At 59.1% G+C, this 24966-nt stretch overlaps 1 protein-coding gene across 1 annotated transcript in view; it reads right to left on the minus strand.

Moving 5' to 3' along the window:
• The window catches only part of ABTB2 (ankyrin repeat and BTB domain containing 2), a 171677-nt gene that overhangs the window by 8726 nt on the left and 137985 nt on the right, over nt 1-24966 (minus strand). Inside the window, exons 4-10 of the mRNA XM_045825464.1 lie at nt 9530-9682; nt 7781-7946; nt 4872-4961; nt 4230-4331; nt 2388-2484; nt 1994-2129; nt 487-716 (exon numbers count right to left, since the gene is read on the minus strand). Coding sequence (XP_045681420.1) covers nt 487-716; nt 1994-2129; nt 2388-2484; nt 4230-4331; nt 4872-4961; nt 7781-7946; nt 9530-9682 — 974 coding nt within the window. The remainder of the gene's footprint in view (nt 1-486; nt 717-1993; nt 2130-2387; nt 2485-4229; nt 4332-4871; nt 4962-7780; nt 7947-9529; nt 9683-24966) is intronic.

Below are 24966 nucleotides of genomic sequence, written 5' to 3' on the forward strand. Positions count from 1 at the left end.
GTACCAAGTGACTATGGCACGGCTCGGGCCTCACCCTGGTCCGTCTGGGGGGCCCGCCTCCCCGAGGAGAGAACGCCACAGTCTGGCAAACCCACGGGGTGAGTGGGGCTGGCCGAGGCGCAGGAGAGCACCTCGTGGACCAGAAAGGGCGGCTCCTAGTACGACAGATGCTCACGGTGCCGCACAGCCCAGGACCGTGACCGGGCAGGGGCCGTAACGTTCTGACCAGGGAGAGGGAGGGTCTGAGGGCACAGGGCTCGGGAGATGAGCTCGAGACGAACTCTGCTGAGGAGCTGCCCGAGGCTCAGGGCATCTCCCGTCCTAGCCATCAGCCACCAGGCCCGACAGACCGAGCCCCATCCTGTGCTAGGCTGCATGTGGCCTGTCGGCCCCGTGGGCCCCGCCCTTGCTGGCCTGCTGAAGAGCAGCAGGACACACAGACATGTGCGTGTATGTGCATGTGTTCGTGCATGCCCCGTGGCTCACCCAGCGCCCTGAGCTCCATGGTGATGTCCACGTAGCCGTGTTCGGCGCTGTAGTACATGGCCTCCTGTAGGGCCTTCGTGCGGGTCCGGCTCAGTCGCACAGGCCCCTCGCTGCCGCTGCCCTGGCTGGATGCGTCGCTCTCCTCCACGCCCTCGGCCAGGATCTCTTCCAGGGACAGAACGTCCGCTTTGGCCTGTTGCGGCTGCGTCAGGAGCTTCCGCAGGACGTTCCTGTGGGCGAGGGACGAGGGGGGCGAAGCCTGAGGCCCCAACCATGGATGGCGTCCGTGGCCTGGAAGGCCTGCTCTGGGACAGCTGGGGGTGCAAACTGCTCACCGCCTTCCCCACTCCCCCCTCGGGCCGGCTGGGCCAGGGGCCCCGGAACCTCCGGGCCCCGGACCCCTGAGCGAGGCCAGCAGGCATCCAGCCTCACGCAGCACATGCCTCCCTGGCTTCATTCCATGAATAAGAACGGGTGATGAAGACGAACGTTTTATACAGAATGTGTTCATGCCTATGACCGTGTAGAAAGTCAGACGGGACAGAGTGTGTTCTCATCTGTAGACTATCGCACTGAACCTGTGAGAGCCCATGAACTTTGCCCTTTGCCGGTGGTGGCTGCAGCTTCAGGTCGCCCTGGGCAGGGGTGCCGAGCCAGGGCTTCCGGCTCCCAACCCCAGGCTCATTCTGTCACATCCTGTGGCCTGGGGCTCGGGGATGGCTGCAGCATAGGCAGGCCCAAAGGTCACCTGGGCACTGACCCTCCTGCCAGCAGCCCCGCCCAGACCCCCATTCTGTGGAGGAGGCCAGGCTGCGCCAGGCGGCCAAGCTCAGGGCCCAGAGACCTCAAAGCACTCTGGGGAGGGGCCCACAGCAAAGGCAGAGTTTGGCTTTGAGAACAGAGTTTGGAACGGGAAGTACGTGTCCACCTGCCCTTCTCTGCCTTCCAATAACCTCCTTTCCGTCTCCCCTGCTCCCCCAGAGCTGCCTAATGGCTCCAGTCTCAGCCTGCTGCTGCCCGTCACACCCCTGGGCAGGCCTGGCCCCCTCAAGCCAGGCCCGCCATCTGCTCCCAGAGCGGGATGTGATTTCCCACAGAGCTGCCGGGAGCCTCTTCGAGGCTGAGCCATATGCTGTGTGGAAGCCTCTGGAGCTGCCGAGGCTCTGGAGAACCACCACTGAGCACGGAAGGGCCGTAGCCTGAGGCGGCTGCTGTAGTCACAGGGCAGAGTCTTAATGGAAAACAGAGGTCCTGCCCTGGGCGAGCGTCGGGAGCCCCGGGTCTGCCAGGCACTGGCTGTAGGGCCTGTCTAGGCGGCCCGCCACCCAGCGTGTCTGGGCCCTCCAACTCCTGGGGCCCCCGTGCTGGTAGAGGACCTGGAGCTCCTTTGTGGCTGGCTCACACACAGCCCCGCCCCAGCCCCACATCTGGAAAGACCTCCAGGCCAAGCCCCGCTGCTCCCTGTGTCCGGCCCCCACATCGCAGGGGCAGGGACTCCCGTGGGTACCTGTGGCCGTGGGCAGCCGAGTGGCTGAAGCAGTTCATATCCTCGTGGAGCGAGGAGGCCATGCCGTTGGCCTCCAGCATGCTGAGGAGGGGGTCAGCACCCCGGCTGAGCAGCAGGCTGACCAGCTCGTAGTTCCCTAGAAGACAAGGCGGACTGAGGTGCACTGAGGATGTTCCCACCACCCACTTCTGTGCCGCTCGGCTGGGGCTGCCTGGGCACCAAGCACAGCAGCAATGCTGGGGGGTGGGGCCAGGAGTCCCCCAGGGACCCAGAGGGGGTTTTAAGGCTCCCCACTAGGGTCCACCTGTGTCCACGGCCGACCCAGCTGGGGTGGGTGACACAGCGGGGAGGGGAAGCTGGGGACCCTCGCCGGGCAGGGCGGCCCCGCACCTACCTGCCGCAGAGGCGAGCTGCAGGGGGGTCTCGGCATAGCTGTCCTCACCACTGTTCACAGCCGAGCCCTCCACGTGGGCGCCGGCATCCAGCAGCAGCTGTTGGGGCACAGGGGGACATGGGGGTATGGTAGGGAGCGTGGGGCAAGTGCGCCAGGCTCCCCCAGGCAGCCGAGGAGCCGGAGCTTTGGAATGCCACGTGACCCACAGGGCTCCGAGTTTCTAGAATCTTCATCTCCACTCTCGTGGCCTTGGACCAAGCCCCTAAGCTGGGGGGCCTCTGAGCTATTCCTGCAGTGACCTTCCTGAGAACTCATGCAGACGAGCAAAGCAGAAAGTGCTGCCTCACCTCCCCCCAGTCTGCTGGGGGCAACACAGGTGGCGGGGAAGGCACAGGCGTTAGAGAAGCTGAGTGCGAACGCAGGCCTCCCGGCCAGTGAGTTACCTCAACTCCCTGAGCCTCAGTCTTCCTCGTCTGGAAAGTGGGGAGAGGCCTGCCTGCAGCATTGTTGGGGAGTCAGGGAAACGGTGCCCCCTCTCCACAGGGGCTCGATAACCAGTGGCCTCGAGGGTGCCCACCAGAGGTCTGGCGAGCTGCCCGAGGCTGGGAAGCAGCGGGGCTGCGGCACGGCCTTGCTGTCTAGGACACCAGGGGCCCCTCCCCGTCCTGCAAGGGCAGGGTGAGCAGAAGCCAAGCAGTTCCGGCTGGGCCGGGCCCGCTTGCCTTGGGGCAGGGGTGGCATCTGCACTGCTCTGCCAGGTGACTTTCAGCTGTCTCACCTTTCCTGACTGGCTTCTCTGGAGGGAGCCACCTGCCAACCTTCCCAGGTTTCTGGAGACCAAACCCTCCTCAGAGCCTGTGCTGGGCAGTCTCAGGGAACCCCCGCCTGCCTCTCACCTGGAGGCCAGGTATTGGGGGCTGGGGGCAGGCTGCCCTGTGAGCCTCCACACCAGCGTGTGGAGAGCAGGGCCTGCTGTCAGCTGGGGACTCTCATCAGAAACCAGTTGTGGCGCCACCGCCCGAGCCAGCACACCAAGGCGGCACAGGTGCAGGACTGCCCATTGGGACGAAACTGGGCACCGGACCAGGCAGGTCCGGGGCACACCCCGGCAGGCCAGTCCGGGCTAGGCTGGCATTTCACTCAGGTCCATAGGAGGGCAGTAACCCCAAAGCAGGCAGAATGAGGCAGCCGGCCTGGTAACTGCCACTTACTGAGTCCCTGCTAAGGCCCGGCTGGGATGACAGTGATGAGTAAGCCAGACGGGGCCCCTGTCCTCAGAGGACTCTCTGGCGGACAGCAAGGGCATTATATGAACTCCTGGGAAGGAGTGTCAGATCTGTAGGCCCTGGCGGCCTGAGAAGCAAAGGAGTCTGGGAGCCGAGTGGCAGTGTGGCTGGCGCCCTGGCTGGGATTGGATGCCGCTCTGCCCACGGCTTCCACTTCCAGGCAAGAACCCACCCCAGTCATAGCAGCCGTGGCCAAGCTGGCCAACAGCACGGCTTGGCTCAACAGGTGAGCTGCACCAATTTGGTCTTCCCCCAGGAGCAGGGAGAGTGGCACTGAGCCCACTGATGGGAAGAGGCAGACCTGGAAGGTCACCATGACACAGAGGCTGCTCTGCAGGAGCTCACGAGGGAGCAGAAATGGCAAAGGATCGGAAAGATGTTGGCGGAGAGAAAACGGAGCCGGGTGGGTCTCGGCCCTGCTGACCAGGTCCTTCGGCAGTACTTCCGGTAGCTCAGACCTGGGGCAATGGCCCCCTCGGTCCAGGCTGGGGCTGTGCTTGGGGCGGCCCACCCAGCAAGCGGAGGGTGCACTGCATGGACAGCCGCAGCAGCTCACCTGGACCACAGAGATGTGGCCGTGCAGCACAGCGAAGGTCAGCGAAGTCCAGTGCCGGCTGTCGGGGTGAACGGACGGGTGCCTGGGAGAGCTGCTTGGGACCTGGGAAAACACCACACATGACCGGTGATTCCTGGGTGACATTCCTGGGCAAGGCACACAGCACTGGAGTGAGCTAAGCAGGTACCCTGCAGGGATGGTGACTAGGAATCAACTCAGGTGCTTTCCGCACTTGATTGGTAATGTCTGCCCGGAACACCGTAAGGACAAAGCTCACAAGGATGTTTGTCAGTGATGCCTGCCTTGGGCAGAGAGGGTGCACTTCCCGCCTCAGAGGAAGGCAGAGTCAAGGCATCTGGGGATGGCAGTGATGGGTGGGGATTAGGCTGGTAAAGGTCAAGGTGCTGCAGTGACAGCACCTTGGCCATTCTCTGCTCACCTCCTGCCCCGGGGCAGCCCCTCTCAGGAAGCCCCGATCTTTGCCCACTGTGATCTCCATGCATCTTGTATTCCCGGTCCTCTGAGACCCCTCTACCCCGAGTCCAGACCACTGCGCCCAGCACGCAGCACAGCTGGTGGAGACCCTGGGGCGTTCTCTCGCCGGGTCAGGGGCCAGGGCGCAGCTCTCTGGGGCCCACACACCTGGATGTCCAGGTTCGCTCCGGCATCAATCAGCATCTGGACCATCGCTTCGTCCCCGGCGGCGCAGGCGTACATCAGTGGCGTCATACCCTGCACGGACCAAAGGCAGATGCTAAACGCTCCGGAAACAGAACATGATGGCACACACTCCACAGGCCTCAGCCCCACAAAGCACAGGTCCCAGCGTCCAGCTTGCCCCGCTGCTCAGCCAGAGGAATCCTGTGCCCCGGGCTGGATCAGCCTGCCTCCCCTAGGCCCGCTGGACATGTGACACCTGCAGGGTGGGTAGGAGACATTTCCGTGAGCACTGCAGGGCACCAGACAGGTGAAGAGCACAGGCCGTGTGGCCAGACTCAGGTGCAAGGCCACCTCTGCCACGGGGAGCTGTTAACTTGGTATACAAGTTACTTGTGCCTTGCTGTGCCTCAGTTTCTTCATCTTTAGAATGGGAATAACAACAGCATCTCCCACACGGGGTTGTGGTAAACAGTATGAGCCACCACGTACAAAGTGCTGAGTGCAGAGTAAGCTTACCTCGACCAAGCAGAGTAAAGTAACACTGTCACTGCTACTACATTAAATTGCCATCTCCTAATCCCCCCCACCCCCCCGGGGCCTGTGCATGTAAATCACTGTGGGAAGGTGTTCACGTGCATCATCTCACTTAATCACCGCAACACCCTGACTAGGGGGATTCTATTACTATCCCCAGATGAGGTGCTGAGCGGTGCATTAACTTGCCCACCGCCTCCCGGCGAGCGAGTGAGAGAAGGACTCAGACCTAAAAGCCAGGTCTGCCCTTCAAAGCATCTCATGGGGGATGGAGAGTTGTTTCCCTGCAACATCTCCTGCTGCTGAGAAGTTCAGAGCTTTCCCGAAGGCTGAGGCCCGGTCCCTCCCCGAGCTGAGGCGGGTCGTTAACAGGGCTGCCTCCTGGCCGGGAGTCCCTCTCCGGGGCCAGTCACAGCGAAGGCAGGGGTGGGAGGTGTTATTCCCCAGCTGGATCCTGGCGCGCGCTCATCTGGAGCCCCTTGTGGTTATTTATTAGGTTACTTGTGTGCAGACAAGATCTCCTTACCTCATACACCCTTGCCTCGTGCCCAGAGATAAAGACGCGGCTGGAGATTCATCTCGGGCGCCAGGGCTGCTTACCCGCAGACCCCTGGGCAGGCACCCAGGCTGCGCTTGGCTCTGATTCCCCCCCACCCCACCCCGCCCCGCACGAGCCTGGCCTCTCTCTCCGCACATCTGTACGCGATTTGGAGTCGAAAGCAGGCTGGGAGCCTTGTGAGGAGAAACTATTTTTGTGTGTGCCGGGCTCATCCCCACATCAGGGCCATAAAGAGGCTAAACTGAAAGACGCTGATGAACAGACTTCAGGGATGACCATCGTCATCATCACACGGGCAGCAAAACCCAGAATGAACGTGTACTGCGCGCTCACTGTGTGCCAGAGGCACGGTCTCGCGGCGGCCCGGTGGGGCAGGTACTACCGTGCCCTATGCTGGAGACAGGGAGACTGAGGCTCAGAGAGGGCAAGTGGCTCATCAGAGATGCCATGGCCACAACGCGGCAGCTAAAGCCCAGGTGCAAAACCCAGGGGCGTCTGAAGCCACAGGCCTCACGAGGAAGACAGTCCCCCGGGAGGAGGGCGCCCATGGAGCCCGGGAGCCTGCACTCACAGAGGCACCCCTGGGAGACCCGACGCAGCCTGTCACCTCCCCACCCCCCACTGCCGCCCGCATGCCCAGCCTCGTGGCCTCTCTGTCCCAGCACGTGCTCCCACAGCCCCACTGGCAGGCTCCCACGCCGTCATCTCCCTTCCCTGGGCGCTGCCCCTGCTCCTCTCTGCTCCCCCTGCCCACCTCCCTCCCTCAGGCCTGGCTCAGAACCCTGCCTGTCCCACCTGTCAAAGTCCACGTGGCCTCATGGCTCACCTGGTGCTTTGTCACGCCTGCTACCACGTGCCACCTCTCCTGAGGGCATTCCTTAACCCCGGTTGACATTTAACCCTCCCCATACCCCTGGGTGGTCTCCCAAAGCACAGCGCCCTTGTCTGCACTGCAAGAGCTCACACAATAGCATCAGACAACGTGCTGGATGCTCCACAGTGGTTATGGGGGTGGACCCCCCTCAGTGGTTAAGGGAACGGAGTCAGCTGCATGGTCCCTTCAACCCCAGCTCTGCCCCTTGCTCGTGGCAGGACCCGAGCTTCTCCAGCGCCCTCGTCAATCAAGTGAGGACAGGAGCAGCGCCTGCGTCATGGGGCTGCGACCGAGTTAGATGAATTAATCTGTGTAAAGCACCCAGAACAAACTTAGTGAGCGCAATATAAATGTTATTCAAGGCGAAAACGCAAAACAAAGTAAACCAAAAACTCAAGTTAAATTCTATCTAAAGTTGTCAACACCTCCAATACTCCCTTTTTCTGGCTTCGTTGTATTTCTTAGCATTTCCTACTGACACTCTGTATTGTGTATGTTTGTATTTCTTATAGATTTCCCCCACGAGAGTGTTAGCAGCGCGGAGGCAAGGGCATCTATGGGGTGGGCACGGGGCAGACAATACGAGATGCTCCGACACAAGCTCTGGTGATCGCCCCCCCAGCCTGCCGTCAGGCACACTCAGCGACCAGTTCCCAGCCCCGCACCACCTGCGACAGTCTCCAGCCTCCCGTGAGAGGAGGCAGAATCCCATTACAAAGTTCTCCCAAAGGGTTCCTGGGAGCCTGCAAGCAAGCCGACATCCCCCTGAGACAGGCGGGGTACGACCCTGGAGGCAGCCCACCTCTGAGAGCGCAGAGCTGAGCTGCTCCCAGGTTTGGGACAGAACGGACTGTGCCACCAACTCTGGCAATCACGCAAGCCCACGGTCCCTGAGGCGTGGTGGGCGGAGCCCTCGGCACGCACCTGGTCGTCCATGGTGTTCACCCCGTCCGGGCCCAGGGCCTCGATGGCCTGGCTGATGAGGTCCGTCCGGCCGCAGTTGAGCATGCGGAAACCCAGGTCCTGGCTGAACTTCTCAGTGGCCGCTCGGGCGTCCAGCCTCCGGAAGGAGCTGAAACAGCATTCAGGCCTGCGAGGGAAAGACTCAGGTGTGACTGGGCGCGCCTGCGTGTGCACTCGTCCTCCGAGGGCCCCGCTCTCCCAGGAGACGCGACGCGGCGTGCTGGGTGGGCGTGCGGCTCGCAGACGGGGCAGGTGGGGAGGGCTGGGAGTCACTGTCGGATCCGCAGGGATCGGCCTTGTTGGGCTCAGTGACGTGAAGAACACACTTCCGTTGTTCTGTAAACATGTTTAAATGTCCTCTGAGCTCTCAGGAGCTGCCGACTGGCAGGAAACCAAGTCCCCTCCAAAAGGGTCTATCAGGGGACTGCCCAAGAAGGAAGCCCGGGCCTGGGCCTGGGCCACAGAACGTGGTTGAATACTTAAAAAAAACAAAAGGTTTTATTTATTTTCAGAGAGAGGGGAAGGGAGGGAGAAAGAGAGGGAGAGGAACATTGATGTGTGAGAGAAACATCAATGTGTGAGAGAAACATCAATTGGTTGCCTCTTGTAGGCGTCCAGACTGGGGATGGAACCTGCAACTCAGGCATGTGCCCCGACCAGGAATCGAACCAGCGACCTTTCACTTTATAGGACAACCCCAACCAACTGAGCCACACCAGTCAGGGCTGGTGGAATACTTTTGGCCACACTCGGCCTATAGAACGGTGGTTGTGGCCAAGTTCCAGTTCTTAGCTTCACACTCTCTCCCCTCAAGGCATTTTGGGGAGGCCCTGAAGGACTGAGGAAATGAGGGAGAGCAGCCCAGAATCCTGTGGCAGTCAAGCCGTCCTACCATGAACACGCACAGAAACCGCCCCCTCCACCCCAGCGTCTGCAGAGGGCACCGCGGGCTTCCGATCGGCAGCTGCAGCCTGGAGCCAGAGTGCTGCAAGTTCACGCTCCAGAATGAGATTCAGTCATTTGCCATGAAGACAGAGGAGGTCATAACTGGGGTTCGGGCAGGTCGAAAACAAAAACCAAAAAGTCGCAAGGCTCTCACAGGCCAACGACGGCCAGAGGAAGCTTCTCTGGAACTGGAACTCCTTCAGGAGACCCGTCCACCTGAGGCCCATTGGGAAGGGGATTAAGAGCTCAGGCTTGGGGCCACACAGACCCAGGTTCAAACTGGGGTGTGGCCGCTTTGCTGTGTATTGGGGGCAAATCATTCTTCCTCCTTGTTCCTCAGTTTCTCATCCGTAACACAGTATGAGCGTTACCACCCCCCCTTCCTGCTCTGAAGTTGTCACAGGGACCCAGACGCTGCACGTAGAAGGGATGGGCTCAGCACAGCGCCTGCACCAGGAGGAGGGGGGAGGGCCTGCTCCTGTGGCCCCCACCCCAATGTCCCCCAGACTCGGGCTGTGAGAGCTCTCCTGCCCAGGCCCAAACGTGCGTCTGCTGAGCACCTGACCGCAGCTGCAGAAGACGCGTCCAGGAAGCAGCCACGGTCCTGAACAGTGGCCCTAACAGGCTTGGCATGCGCAGAGGACGCCCCTGGGGCGGCTGGAATGGGCCGCAGTCCCTGTTCGCTGCCTGCTCCCAGCCCCCAGGGGAGGGAGGGACAGAGCGGGGAGCCAGGGACCCTCTGGCCTCACTCCCCCAGTTCCTTACTTGAGCTGCCGGGGCTCGCAGTCCAGGCCGGGCAGCAGCAGCCGGGCCGCCTGCCGGATGTCGCCGCTGTCCACGGTGAGGCTGCGGCGGTGCTCCGCGTAGGTGATGGCCACACGCATCCACTCCATCAGCGGGGGCAGCAGCATGAAGGGCCTGCGAGGCGGCAGAGAGAGGGGGTCAGGCCCGAGCGGGGTGCTCCCAGGGGGCCGAGGGGGCCCCTTCTGCAGGTACTCTCGGAGAACGGCCAAGAGGCTGGCCACCCTGTAACCTCCAGGCTGCGAGGTGTGTGTGCCGGGGACCTGACCCTGATCCTCACAGAAGCTCCAGGGTGTCCCGTCCCACAGACGCTGTCGTGGGTCAGAAGGAACTCCCGCTGTGGGCCAGGAGCAGAAGCTGAGGGGGTGGCCGGTGAAAGAAGGGGCTGAAGGAGACTCCTGTCCCCCCAAATTCAGGCGGGGCCGGCCTCCCTGCAGAGGGGAGAGACTGCGCCCTGTGTATGGGGTGCACAGGAGCACGGGACAGGCCCGGGGGCAGCTGCGCCCCTTCCTCACCGCAGACCAGCGCCTGGAGCCTGCCTCCTTCCCCTGCGAGACAGACAGGCTGACACCTACTCCTGGGGTCTCTCCCGAGGCTCAGTGAGACGCCCACTATGTGGGCATCGTTGATCGTCATTCCTGCCTCAACCGGCACCTGGGCGGAGGGGGGCCCCACCTCACTTCCAGTGGCAGGCTGGGGTGGCCCTACAGGGGGAACGGTCAAGGTGGCCTGTGTGGCATCGAGATCCTATGGCCACAGCGCAGGGCGCTAGGCAGGCCTCATCAAGGCCTCCGGGTTGCCAACTCCAGCAGGGCATCGGGGCCTCGTTCACAAGGTGTTCTGTCGTGTCCCCAGGGGGCACCAGTCACAGGGAATGTGCCGAGTGTCCCCTGGGGTGGAGCCCAACACTGGCCCTGCCACTCAGGGCCCCACCTTCTCCCTCCCCCAGACCCCCCACCCCCCCACCCCCACCCCACTCAGTCCTTGTTCCACCAGGAGGGGTGGGGTTGCCCAGTACTCAGGAGTGGTTTCCTCTCGTCCTCCACAGGACAAGGCCATCCAGCGCTCTGCCCGTTGGGGCTGTTCTCGCCAGTGATAGCCCAAGGCTTGGCCTCTGCTCCTCGTGTACCCCTTGCCCGCCCGATGCCTACTTTCCATCCTCCCTTTTAAACTAGGCCAGAGGCTGGCAGCCGGGCAACCTGCACGCCCCACTCCCTCTGTCAGCGCCAGCGGTTCCCTAGATGTGCGGGGAGGTTCTCCGACCCGGGGAAGGACCACCCGTGTCTCTCTCCCCAGCTCCTACGGAAATCGGCTGCAGGGGGACGCCCGCTGCCCTCAGGTCACAGAGGTCAGATCTCCGAAAGCAGAGGTCACTTCCAAGTTTAAAAGCTCCTCTCTAAGGGGGCAAAGGCTGTTCTCACTTATTTGTTTACACAGAATAATTGGACGGCATCTGGAAGGTAGCTCATTTGGAAGTCGTTCTGATGTTCTGATTCTATCATTTCAGAAACCACGTCTGGGTCTGAGTCACAGAACCAGTGCACCGAGTGTGCCGGTCGGTGTGGTGAGGGAGAGGCCGCTGGCCAGGCTCGGCCGTCGAGGATGCCCGGAGCCTCCCCCAGCCCACTGTCCAGCCCTGGCTCTTGCTTTTCCCCAGGACACACCAGACCACGGGGTACTCAGGGTTCTCAAGCCCACCCTAGCTGCTCCTACCTCCTCGTGAGTGGGAGTGAACTCATGCCTGTCCAGATACCACCTATCCTTCAAGGCTCAGTTTCAGAAATCTCCCCCGATCCTCTTTCTCCAAAGAAAATAATCTCTTCCTGCTCCATGATCCCTTAGCATGAGTGCACACACGCTTGCTGGAGTTCTCTCCCCACGCCCCCCCCCAACTCCAGCAATGAATGCGTGCCCTCCCGTCTGGACTCTCCCGCCTCAGGGAAAACCCTTCCTCATCTCCACTCTCTGCCACACATGGCCCGGGGGGCCTAGACACAACAGGCCCTCAGGCCACACTTGCTGAGTGACCGAAAGTGTGGCTGAGCACCACCAACTTAGTACAGTGCATCCAAGTTTTCAGTTCTGGACCAAGTTCCGGACACGTTCTGTGTTATCTGTTTCTGCCCAGAAAAGCTTGGCATGCGACGTTCAAGGTGCGGTGTTCACGCGGCAGAACGGGGAGCGGGGCATCACTCGAGAACGTGCGGAGTCTGGAAGGGGCCAGCGATCCACTGGCAAATCACCCCTGTCTACCAGCTTGCAAATGCCCATCTGAACCCCCGCCCCGATACTTCTGGGTTTTCCAGTTCTTACACGACAGTGCTAGTAGGCAAACTCAAAGCCACACTTCAGTGTGACAGTCCCGTCTGTCCACGGGGAAGGTCTCATGAAACCACCAGCACTGGAGAGTGCAGTGCCAGCACAGAGACAGTGTGCGGGTTCGCCAGCCGCTCTTCCCGTCGTGGCCAACAGCTGAGACAAGGCTCCCAGTGCAGCCACTACAGCTCGAAGTGGCGTCTCCCCGCTGCACTCGGGGAAATCCAAGTGGAAACCTGGGAAATGATGAAGTCTAATCATGTGGTGTCATGATTCACTGTTCAGTGCCCCTGAAGACTCGGCACATGAACAAAAACCAGTACGGATGACCTCAGTGGGCAGATACTGGGGACGGGCATGGTGGGCCTCCGTGTCACTATGTTTTTAGGAGACATGGAAAGTGGAAAACTATTTACATTTCCCAGGCTCCTTTGCAGCTGAGATTCTGGATGCAAAACTGGCTTCCCCATTGATATGTTGCTGCATGAGATCTGGTAAGGAAAGAGGAGGCAGAGAGAGACCACCTTCAGCCCGCCTTTGCCTGTTTCTGCTGTGCTGGGCCTTGAAACGGGAGGTGGTTTATTCTTTTTCCTAGAGTATTCGGGGGTCCGTTTCCCACCCTCCTGGGTGCTCCAGAGGCAGTGGAGGTTCTACTGAAGGTGACAGCAAAGACTTCTCGATTCCAGCTTCAACCCTGAATTGAAGGAGCTGTTTCAGAGGGAGCACTACCCACCCCACCCCCTGCCCATAGACAAGCTCTGTATCGTCCCTGAAGTCACTGCCAGAGGTATGGCCTTGAACCTTCACCTTGAGCTGTTCCCGTGGTTCTGCTGGTGCCCGATTCCCTATGTTGAATCCCTTCCTGCTTAAAATGCCTCGGGTGGCTTCTGTTTCCTGAGCTGGACACAGATGAACAGTCTCAGCATATGGACACCCTCCCAGGGTCAAGGTTGTTTCTCTGCTGCTAGGGTGGTGGCTGGTGCCCACCTGCCCACGAACATGGCCCTGCCTGCCCCAAACTGACCTCTCCTGGCCTTTCCATTTGGCCTACCTACCTCTGGGGCCTGTGGACCATAGGATGGTGAAATGACAAGCAATTCACAGGCTATCTCAGTGACATCCTGCCCTTGGCCTGTGCGTTCCTGGCTACTATTTCCTTTCTGGTAATTCCATCTAGCCCACTGGGCATGCTAAGAAGAGCTCGCCTGCTTTACTGGACATTCTGGAAAATCCCTATAAAAAATCCCCGGGGCCACAGCTGCGTCCAAACTCCAGGGTGAAAGGGCTCCAGAGGGGCAGTGCTCGGAAGGACTGATGTTGGCATCGTCGCTAGCATCTCTCCGCTTGTTCCCTCCTTCCCAAAGGGAAAGGCTGTTTGCCCCTCCTGCCTTCCCCTAGGGTGCACTTGGCCAAAAGCTTTGCAGTGCCAGAGTGCACAAGCCAGCGAGAACCAAGAGTAGGGCAGGGAGAGAGAGTGGGGCAGGGAGGGAGTGGGGCAGGGAGGGGGAGTAGGGCAGGGAGGGAGTGGGGCAGAGAGATAGAGTAGGGTAGGGAGGGACAGTGGGCCAGGGAGGGAGTGGGCCAGGGAGGGGGAGTGGGGCAGGGAGAGAGTGGAGCAGAGAGACAGAGTAGGGTAGGGAGGGAGCGGGGCTGGGAGGGCGTGGGCCAGGGAGGGAGTGGGGCAGGGAGGGAGTGGGGCAGGGAGGGAGAGTGGGTAGGGAGGGAGAGTGGGGCAGGGAGGGAGTGGAGCAGGGAGGGTGTGGGGCAGGGCTGAAGGAGCCCCCTTCGTTCCACCCTCTGGCCCCAAGCTTCCCCTCTGCTGGGTCTGCTACCCCCAAATGGCAGAGTTCTCAGAGCTCTGGTCTCAGGACCCCCTTTGTACTCTCACAAAGGATTGAGGGGCCCCTGAGAGCTTTTGTTTGTGTGTGTTCTTCTACTGATGTTTTACTGTTTCAGAAATTAAAACCGAGAAAATGTTAAACCATCTGAATACACACGCTCGCATCCCATCAGCCGTCAGAGTGATAAACGACACGACTGTGTGCCACCGAGCTTCTGGGAAACTCTCTGGGACCCTTGCAAGGAGATGACAGTGAAAGGCAAGTCACACATTATAGTGAAAATAATTCTGGCCCTGTGAACTTCTGGAACATAGCTGGGACTCCAGGCCCCCTGGGGGGTTGCTGCCTCAGACAAATGTGGCTGATCCCTCAGACAAGGCTGCCCTTGGGCTGGCGGGCGGCAGTGGGTGTGGGGCTGGGATTCTGGCCTGGCTGGTCCACGGTCTGGCCAGTTCTAGAAGGCCGTGTGGTTTGCATCCTGGAATCTGAGGGTCCGGCACGTCTTCTCCATAGCATCCTCCCTGGGAGAAAGTTCTAGTGTCCCGGAAGCTCCTGGGCTGGCTCTGTAACCTCGGGCAGATCATCACCCTCCGTGGGCCTGCCTTTCTGTTAAAGAAGGGGTAGTTGAAGCCAGTGTGCCTCCCCCTTTTGCCATTATTGCACAGCCTCTGCATGACGAGAGCCGTATCTACTGTGCAGCGACCGGGGCTCTGGACGGAGACTCCCGGGCTGGGACCCAGGGTATCGGCAATGAATGAGACCGGGACACTGTGCAAGTCACCGCGCCTCTCAGCCCCAGTTCCCCCGCAGCAAAATGGGCACAACTACCTCACAAGGCCCCCTCACGAGAAGCACGTACGTGAAGTGCTTAGCAGGGCATTTGGCTCATGGTTCAGTTCTCGATAAAGGTTAACTATTATTTTTATTTTAGTATCTGTTGATAGAGAAAATATGTAACAGCAGAAATAAATAAATGAATCAAAGGCTTTAGGAATTGGGTCCCATTAAACTGCCTCGGCTGCAGCCTCCTTCAGGTCCAGCCAATGCCATCCCAAGCAAGCACAGACATGGAAAGCTTGCAAAAGCCTGCCGGTACGCCGCCCGCCATCCGTCCCGTAGAACAGAGAAAACAAACATGGTGTCGCATGCGATCTGGAAACCATCGCTGGTGCTGCAGGCCCTTGGCCTTGGCCGTCAAGCACCGTGCACAGTGGAGGAACGGACAACAAGGACCACAGACCTGGGGGCCGTGGGTCACGGACGCGTGAGGCGCTGGTGGGGGTGGGCTAGAGTTCTCCAGAGGGACCGGCACCCCCTGCCAGCACCAAGTCCCATCCCATCTGGTGGCCTAACCTGTGAAACCCCACACCCTTCCATGCAGACATCCTGTCGTCCCTGCTATGACAAACAAAGCCACTTAGCAGGGTCATCAACGGGTGGTAGCATTAGCCTTTGTGTGTTTAAGGAAGCAACCATTGTCACGGGCGTGGTGGGGGGAACGCAGAGAACGCACAGATGAAAAAGGACCCTTTGCATGAAGAGGAGGAGAAGAGGAAGCAGAGACCAGGGGGGCCGGCTCCCTCACCCGCCCGAGGTCACGGAGCCAGCTCGGCGGCAGCAGTGTGGAGACCAGACCCACGTGTCACGACTCAGCTTCTCTTCCTCCCTCATTCAATGAATCACAGAGATAAGCCTGAGGACCCCAAGCCAATGGCCTCGTAAGGCCCTTCAACAGGACCAGGTCTGCAAAAGCCATTTTCCCTGTTAAAAAAAATGAAGGAGAGTAAACTTCTTAAGGCCTTGGTTTTAAGAGGTCCCTGCAGCCTGGAAAAAAAAATAAACCCTGCCCCACTCAGCAAGCATATGATTTATTAGGATTACAGTCCTATAAGCGGTGTCTTAACAACATAGAACAGGAAACGCCTCCAATTTCCAGCTCAAAGGAGGCTCTGTTCTTTCTCGAGGTGGGCAGGGGCCTCTGGGAAAGAGTCAGGTTGGCAGATGGGCCACTCAAGCCCCAGGCATGAGAAGGCCTTGTGCTTCCGTCCCCAGCCAGCAGGCATGTCCCCTCTGTGCCCACCCACGAGGAACTGGGTATGAGCACTCAGGCAGACCCCGGATGTGCCTACTGGCTGGGCAGGGCCTTGAGACCTGGCCAAGCTCAGCCCTGAGAAAACCGTTCCGTGGTTTCTTCCGTCCCTGTCTGGGAGCACAGAGGGCCCGGGTGTGGGCCTGGCTCCCAGGGCTGGGAGGGTCTGGGGTGGTCCTCGGTGCCTCAGGCTGGCTCCCTAACGAGATTTCCCCATCACTCTCTAAGCCCAGCCCGGCCCCGAGCCCTGAGCACACTTACTGTAGGAGAGGAATCCCACAGGGACCAGCCAGATGGCTGCAGATGAAGATCAAAGGAGGGGGCGGCCGGAATGTCTCCCACCCTCAGCCCTAAATTCTTCCCAGGACTCTGCCCCACCTCCAGTGGGAGCCACTGCAAGACCGAGTTGCAGGGGGACTTCCCCGTGCGGGCACCCTTCTCACGGGCCTGCTGTGAGCACGCTGCTCCCACAGCCCTCCCCGCTGCGGTATCTGGGCCGGGGCTGGCGCGATTGCAACCTGTGAGGACGCCACACTGTCTCCCAACCGGGAACAGCTCCACAGGCAGCGATCTTTCTGGGAAGGTCAAGGTCGGCTTTGCCGTGCCCCTCAGAGGTCCTCACCATGATTTCTAGAGAGCCACCATGGCCTGACACCAAGCCACATCGTCCACAGAGAATAACACCAACGCCGTCCGCTGAAGTCAGGCTGAACCCCTCGCACAAAGGAGGCCATTCTAGTCCAGTTCACATCTTGGACTAATTATTTTTCTAGAGCTGCTTGGTAAACCAGAATGGTTTGGCTCAGCGTGGAGTCGGAGCTGGCCAGGCACCTTTCTCTGACCCCTAGGCCCACCCTCTCCAGCCGCTGCGCTGCCTCAGAAGAACCTGCAGCTACCTAACACCGGGCACAGTCTCCCATTGGGGACAGGTGACTCCTGTTAGAGGCAGAGCGTAGGGCTCTCTGTGGGGGAAATACACTGTCCTTATTAAAGCTCAGCTGGTACAGATTAGAGGCCCTGGATGAAGCCCCACTGTCCACATATGCATAGGGGTACAAGTTTAGAATGCAACCAAGTCAGGATTAGCTGCATGTGATTTCCTGCCTGTTCTCGGGGCGGGGGCGGGGCAGGGTCGCCCTTCAGGCCCCAGTGGAACCCAAAAGTGAGCCCTGGAAGGGGAGGTCGACTGTGTGTGACAACAGGGACATCCTGTGCGGGCTCCCGGGGCCTCCAGGGACAACAGAAGAGCACAGGCCACGACCACCTGCAGAGCATCTGCCCAGCACCTGGCCCTCTTTTAAGTCCTTTTTAATGTTTAATCTCTGGCCTCGGTTAATCCTCCTGTCTACTCTGTGAAGCAGATACTGTTGTTATCCCCACCTCACACATGGGGAAACTGAGGCTGGAGAGGTGTGGTGCCTGCCCCAGGTCGTGCACCGAGAAAGGGGCCACGCTGGGAGGTGATCTCAGGCAGCTCCCGAAGAGCACGCTCCATGGCCACTCGGCCTTGGGGGGTGGCCCCGGCCTCCGGTCTCCCAGACCCCGCCCCCTCGCCCTCGTCTTAGGGATGGTGAGTATCAGGCCCAGCAACCGTACAGTTTGTCACCCACACGGGCCTCTTTTGGGAGGGAAACGGTGTGCTATTACCAACAACGTCAGGACAGCAGGCGTAAGTGAGGGCTGGGCAGGCAAATGGGACATCTGGTCGCCCTGGGGTCCGGGTGCCCGGAGCCCCCGCATGGCCCACACCGTCCCGCCCGGCAGTGGGAGCCCGGCCTGCCACCCGCCCTGGAATCGGTCTCCACTCTCCCTGCGGCACTGCAGTCTCAGCACCTAGCCTATACGGTCACATTTCATTCGTGTGGCTTTTTGTCTGCTTCCTCCTCTGGACCATAATTTCTCTGAAGGCAGAGACCACTGTGCTCACTGTCGCTGCCCACCCCTCAGCACGGGAGCCCGAGTTAGAAACCTGCTCTTTGAATTTTTGTAGGCATGGCCCAGGTCTCATGCCTGGGGGCCAAGCCCTCTGCTGCTCACATGTTTTCAGGGTCTGCTCTCACTCCAGAACATTCTAAGTCAGGCAAGTGAGCTCAGGAAATGGGGAACTCCTGTGTCTTCCATTCTTTTTTAAGATTATATAGACTTTTATTTTTAGAGAAAGGGAAGGGAAGGAGAAAGATAAGGAGAGAAACATCAATGTGTGGTTGCCTCTCACGTGCCCCCTACTGGGGATCTGGCCTGCAACCCAGGCATGTGCCCTGACTGGGAATTGAACCCATGACCCTTTGGTTTGCAGGCCGGCACTCAATCCACTGAGCCACACCAGCCAAGGTTGTCTTCCATTCTTTGGTATTGGCAAATGGTTCTCTTTAGAAAAAAAAAAAAAGAAAATACTTCCCAGATAAAAAGGCCACCATTTCATTGCAGAATTTTCTGCCTAGGAACAGCTTTCTGGGGGTTGCTCGGCCAACAGGGGCTACGGCATTTCCTGGGAGGGCAGCCAGGGTGCTGGGATGGCGCCTCCTCAGGGAGGGCAGTGGCGGCAGGTGGTTCTGCACAAGTCATCGTGGCCTTAGGCCCCGGTGGAGGGGACCCGGCCTGATTCTGGGGTGGCATCTCATGTGGGTGGGATGGCACAGATGCTGGTGGAGACGGCACGCAGGCCACCGCCCTCTCTGCCCTTTCTCACAGCAGGGAGGGCTCGGGGTGCTGCGAGGCCAGGGGCGTCTGGCCCATTTCTCAGGCCAGAGCTCTTGGGGGCGGGCTGCCGGTCTGGTTGGCTGGAGTATCGCTGCCTCCCACACACCAGCATGGCGTGGGGCGAAAGCAGCTCTCTCCACGGTGCCGTGCCGGGTGTGGCTCCCTGGGCCTACGGGCCACACCTCACCTATGGGGCTCACTGCTGGCCGTGTGCAAGAGACCGGCCTTCCTTACCCGTGTGGGGCGTCTGTGGTGGCTGACGGAAACCACACACTCTTTCGCCATCTGGAAGCCAGACAGAAGAAGGCCTCCGACCTGTTCAGACATATGCCCCTCCCACGGGCTCCTGTCACCCCGCACTCGCCTCTGCCAGCCAGGCAGGCTTGGGGGGACCCTAGGGCTTAGCGGCCTGCTTCATTTACCCCACAGACGCCTGCTGGGCAGCAGAGCCAGATGGGGGGGCTTCTGTGCAGGGTTTCCGGATAGGAATTCCTGTTTTCATTCAGCTGAGTGAAGTCCCACAGCCCCTACCTTCCTCACATCCCACCGTCTAAGGCAGAAAGATGACTTACTCGGACTGTCAGGTAAAGGGTTTCCAGAAACTTCTAAAAGGAGGCAGGGGTGTGGGGCTCCTGAGGCCTGACAGAAATGCACATGTGAAGGGGGGGGTTCTTGATTGGCACCTAGTGGCTGTGACCCGACCCAACAGAGAGAGGAAAAGACGGGGCAGCTCCCAGGAACTGACCCTGCTTCTGCACCTGCATCCCGGCCTCAGCCTCAGGCAAGACTCTGCCATTGGCTTCTGAGCAGCAAAGCTTCACTGCTGTGATGTGCTGAGGGCCTACTATGTGCTAGGTGATCATGGGGCCATTTTGCATACATGACCCTTCGATACAGTCATGCTTTTGAGGGACGTATCGTTAGTCTGCGCTTTACAAATGTGGAAACTGAGGCTTGGAGAGGTTTGGAGACATGTCTGAGGTCACACAGTCAGCCCATGGTGATTTGTCCAGCTCTTAAAAAGAAAAAGAAAAAAAAGATTCTTGGGTCTTTCAGGAGACCAAACTGCCCACTCGGAGCCCGCCCACTGACAGGCTCAGTGGGCAAAAGGCTCCCCTCAGCGGGCCCACCTCACCACTCTGCCCACACTCTGGCTTCTGCACCCACAGCGCGTCAGCCCTGAGGTTGGCGGGAACCGGAGGCTCAGAGGGTCATGTGGACCCTTTAAGAGCCTTCTGCCCCCAAATCTCAAAGATGAAAGCAGGACCTGGGGGGCAACAACAGCTGTCAGAGGTGGCTGGCCCTGTGGGAGGAGGAAACTCCGCCGAGCCGCCGGCAGGCAAGCAGGAGCGGGCCGGAACCCAGCCCCGCCTGCTGCCAGATCCCGCCTGAGCGCCTCTGCGGCCCCCACTCCATGTCTGCAAAGTCAACAGCTCAGCCTCCGAATGACCTCCTTGAAGAAGCAAATTCAATCCCTTTAAAGGTGGGATTTTCCAGCAAGGCTGCAGACAAAGGGGATTGTTGCCACTGTGTTATAAAAACACTCCAGCGAATGCAGCCCAGGGCCTGGCGTTCCGGTCTTCTCCTGTTCTGTGGGGACCAGTGGGCCCAACAATGGGACAGGAAGTTGTACGCAACAGGCAGCCCCTGAGGGCACTTGTCCATGGCCGGGTTGGGATCCTGTCCTGTCTCCAGCCCCTGTTATCTGGCACTGCCACTTCCTGCGTCCGCCCCCAGTCCCTGGCCCATTCATTCCTGGATGCTGGACGGAAAGCCGCCCACCCTCAGGCTGCCCCACCCCAGGACCAGCCAATTCAAGTCTGTTGGGGAAGAGGCTCCAAGGAGTCACGCTGGGTAGAGGAGATGCTCGGAGACCCGGCTTCTGGCATCCTGCCGGCTCTCTCCTGGGAGGCGGGAGGGATGCAGCGCCCTGGACCCTGTGAATCCCCCGTGTTATTCTAATTGAACCTCTCTGCTGGCCTCAGACCTGCGTCTTCCCACCTGTGACCTTGGATGCCCCCGACCCTCTCTCAAAGCCTCAGTCTGCTCCTCTGTAAATGATGGCAATGGCCCCCTCCAAGAGCTAATGTGAGGATCTGTTAGACAGCTGGGTGTTTAAAGTACTTTATAAACTAAAGCTCTGTCTGGATCAGGGGTGCCCAACCCCTGGCCCACATGTAGCCCAGGATGGCTAAGAATGCTACCCAACACAAAATCGTGACTTTACTTAAAACATTATGGGATTTTTTTTTGTTTTTGTTAGTGTTTGTGTATTTAATGTGTGGCCCAAGACAACTCTTCTTCTTCCAGTGTGGCCCAAAGATGCCAAAAGGCTGGATAGCCCTGGGGTGTTCTAGCTCGTGTAAAAATAAACCAGACCACACCCCTCCCAGGCTTAACACTTGGCCGTGACAGCCCGCCATGTGCGCACTGTGGCCAACCCTCGAGCAAGGGGACTGCGGCACGGGACCCCTGCCTGACTTCTTTCTTGGTCTCTGAACCAATAGGTGGAGGGAATCCGGATGTTAGAGTTCTTTAAAATCCTTGGGTGGTGAGCTGTGATAAATCTCAAGTTTGTATGTATGTCTGTCCAAAATAGTCCTCGCTGAGTTAGTCCTTTGTGACATCTGGTCTACCTCATCTTCTGGCTGGCTGCCATCAGGGCTGAGTTAAGAGGGGAGTGAGGGCAGGGGCTGAAGAAGGTAGAGATGAGAGGGAGAGAAAACATGCATTTTGAGTAGATGTGATACTTAAATTCATCGTCATTTTGGGATTATTTATGCATTAAACAAGATTTAGTTATTCTGGTGCTTCCACGGGTTTGTGAAAACTAATTACACTGATAATAGCTTCCGTGTGTGGAGAGTTTATTCCGTGCTCAGTCCTTCAAATGCATTACTTCAGAAATTAAATCCCTCGCCCGAAGTACGTAACTGGTAAATGGAGGGGCAGAGGACCCCATATTATGGTCTTCGACCCCATATTATGGTCTTCGACCCCAAAGAGACCAACCTTCAGGCTCTGCAGCTCATTCACTAACAGAACAAAATACTAAACTGCCCCCTACGTGCTGGGGCCCGTGTTCTACGTGCTGAGGACACGGTGGGATCCAGGCCCACCCGTGACACGTTCTAGTGGGCTGAGGAGGCAAGACATGTCCGTAAACGAATACGTAAGCAAGGTAAGTCCAGACAGAGGAAGGCTCTGGAATTTAAAAAACTTGATGGCGATGGGGACGGTGGGAGGGAAGGCTTCCCGGGTGCACCGCAGACGTACACACGCCGAGGGGGTGGGGGTTCCTGGGTGTGCAGTCTGGGGAACACATGGAGACGAGTACTCAATTCACCCCACAGCTATTCTGATTTCTTTCACTTCCATTTCGGGTAAACAGATGGAAATGCAGTGCACAATGAGGAGGAGCGGAAAAGAGAGAAAAGAGCTTAACGTTGCAAATCTTCTTGAAATGGTATTTAAGGGAACCGCGAGTCAGTAGCAGAGAGCCACCACTGCCATCATCTCTATTATCTGATAAGAAAATGCTTTCGCAAGCTGAGCAAAAGATTAACCAGCCCACTTCTCCAGACGGAGCCGCAGCCCCTCTGCGGGCGTCCCGCACTCACGTCAAGTGCTCCTCTGAGGGGGATGGCCCCTCTGCATCTGGAGCGGAGCGGAGCAGCGCCTCTCTCCTCGCTGTGCGCCTTATTTGTGTCGGGGCCACCCCCCAGATCTTGGGGAACCCCCAGGGAGTGGGCCTGGCTCCGATCTTCACTTTGCACAGGAGGACACAGAGGCTCAGAAGGCCTGAGGAGACCGCCGCCATCGCAGAGGCACCGGGTTTGACCCTCACTCGGGGCACCTTGGAGGGTACAGGAAGAGCCCCCAAGGAACATTTGCTTGAACAAGTAGCGATAACTTAAAAAAACATCTAATTTCTGTCATGACATGCACACTTTGAAACAAGAGTTCTTCTGTGACTCTGGCTGTCCACGCCACTGTCCTGTCCCAATCTCCTGGGGCCTTGTCTTCCGCCCCGTTAGAGTCCCCCCCACCCCCGTCCGGATGCCGCCCCCCCGCCCCCCCAACTCCAGCCTTTCCAGACATCCTCACCCTCTGGACTGCGGCAGGGCCGGCAGCGATGAGGATACCTGCTGTGGGCCGGCCACTATTCTTGGTGCTTTATGTCTGTAACCCAACCCCGCAACACCCTGTAAGGGGGCACTCTTATCCCCACGCTCGGAAGGACAGACTGAGGCACAGAGGCCAAATGGCCCGCCGGAGGCCACCCCGCCGCATGAGGCCAGGGCTGAATCCAGGTGGACCGCAGGGGCCGAGGGCCGACCTAGGACAGCACCAGGCCACCCAGCTTCCTCCGCGCCATCTGCTGGCGTGAGCTCACTCCTCCCCTCTCGTTCTCTGCCTCCCTCATTAGGCTGCAGACTCAACCACATTAGCTCACAACCTTCATAACCTTATACCCCTTCCCTGCTGACCCACAGAAGCACCAGGAGAAGTGAGCTAACAAGTAATGCACTGAAGATGGTTCCTGTCTCTGTTGGTAAGCGCTCCGGGAGGCTGGCTGTCGTTAGCGGTGGTGTGCGTAAGTAGCTGCATTGTTAATTATTGTCAGCAGTGGTGGTTATGTTAGTGATATCAACAGTAGTGTTAGTGACTGTATTAGTGGCACTATTACTAACCCAGATACCACTCGAGAGCACATTCTGAGAGCACGTTCGAGAGCACATTCTGAGACAATGAAGAAAGACTGTTCTGGATGTCAAACATGTCATCTAAACATGGTGATGACCCTTACAAGAATGAGGAGGGTGGTGGCTGCCATTCAGTTGGCATGTGTCTGGGCTGGGCACTGAGCTGAGTGCCTCACTGTGTGCATCACCTCCTCCGACCCCAGGAGCTGTTTATTATCGTCACTGTCTGACCCATGAGGACGCTGAGGCCGAGAAGACGAGCTGGTGTGTCCCACAGCTATAAGGTAGCAGAGACGACACCTACAGGGTGACCCTTGGCAGTACGTGAAGCCGCAGGTGTGGAGCGGATGGGACCTTGAACTGACGCCTTTTCAGTTCTGTTCATGTACTTGCTGGAAACTTCTTGGCCAGCGTGACATGGAACAGGGCAGCCAAGAGCTGGGCCGGACACAAAGTATCTTCCACCAGGATCCCACCTGGACTAGGGCTTCAACCTTTGGGCAGCAGCCCCAGTGGCCTGTGCAAAAACAGCTTTATGGAAACTAGGGGCTCGGATAGGTGTTAAGCCGGTATGTGGGCCCCACACTCCTCCTGAACCCGCCTGGTGGTGCAGGGGGACACCCCCGTCTGCTCCAGGCTGTGGGCTCTGCGCATGGGGGTGGGGAGGGGATCTTGGCAGGAGCTCCTCTCCTCACGGCATCAAGGTGAGCAGTATGGGAGGGCTTCCTGGAACCTTCTGCTGCCCCCAGTCTCAGAGGGGTTCAGGCACTGAGCAAGGGTGTGGTGTGGGGAGAGGAGCAAATAAGAACCAGCCACGCACAGAAACCGTCGAGCTGGGCCACGGGGGCAGGACCTCTCAGGCTGCAAGCTCAGCCTTGTCCTTATGTCAGCCCACGAGGTCGGCTCCCTCTGGGGCTCCCTCCGCACCAGGCTGCCTGCCCCCTGGCTCTGCCACACTGCCCCTCACTGTCTGCCCAAGGCACCACGTCCCCTCTGCCTATTACAAACGATCACATCCATAATCACAGCAGTTAATACTGTGCATGGGTCCCAGGTACTGTTCTGAACGTGCTGCATACTTGAACTCATTTAGTCCTCACACCTTACAGGTGGTTCTCAGGTCTGAATGTGAGTTGTCTAGAGAACGTGAGCTCTGGTGAGATTGGCCAAAGGTTCTAGAGTCAGAAAGAGACGACTTAGATCTTGGACACACGTCTTTGAACAGGGGTCCCCTCCTCGGTAGAACTCTGCCGGCTGGCTAAGAAATCATGGCACCAGACATTCCCAGGCTTCGTCCCTGCTCAGGCTGGCAGGGTCCCCACGCTGCTCCTGGCTCTGCGTCCTGAGCACTGGCAGGCCCCAAGCCTCTCTGAGTGTGTCGCCCTTCCCCAAGGGGCACCGTGCAGGCCTGTGCAGGGTGGAGGCGAAGGGCTGGGGCCTCAGGATTAGGCACATAGGCTGGTTTGTAGGCAGGTAGCCACTGTCAGCCCCAGATATCCCTCGAGGAACACACATTTCTCCAGGCTCCTCCGCTCCAGCTGCGACAGGTGTACTTGGGAATGCCGCCTGGGGAACCTGGACCCTGGGACCTGAGGCTCTGAGGCAGAGACCTGGTTCACCTCCTGTCTCCCTCAGCCCCCTCTGCACCTCTAACTGTGTCTGTCCCCCTCCATGCGCTCTGCTTGATGACGTTTCTTCCAGCGCTTTACCTGCTGCTGCTGCATGCAGCCTTTCTCCTACTTCCCATGC

This window comes from Phyllostomus hastatus, unplaced genomic scaffold, assembly GCF_019186645.2.
Source record: "Phyllostomus hastatus isolate PE091 unplaced genomic scaffold, TTU_PhHast_1.1 phas_scaffold_585, whole genome shotgun sequence".
Taxonomy (NCBI): Eukaryota; Metazoa; Chordata; class Mammalia; order Chiroptera; family Phyllostomidae; genus Phyllostomus; species Phyllostomus hastatus.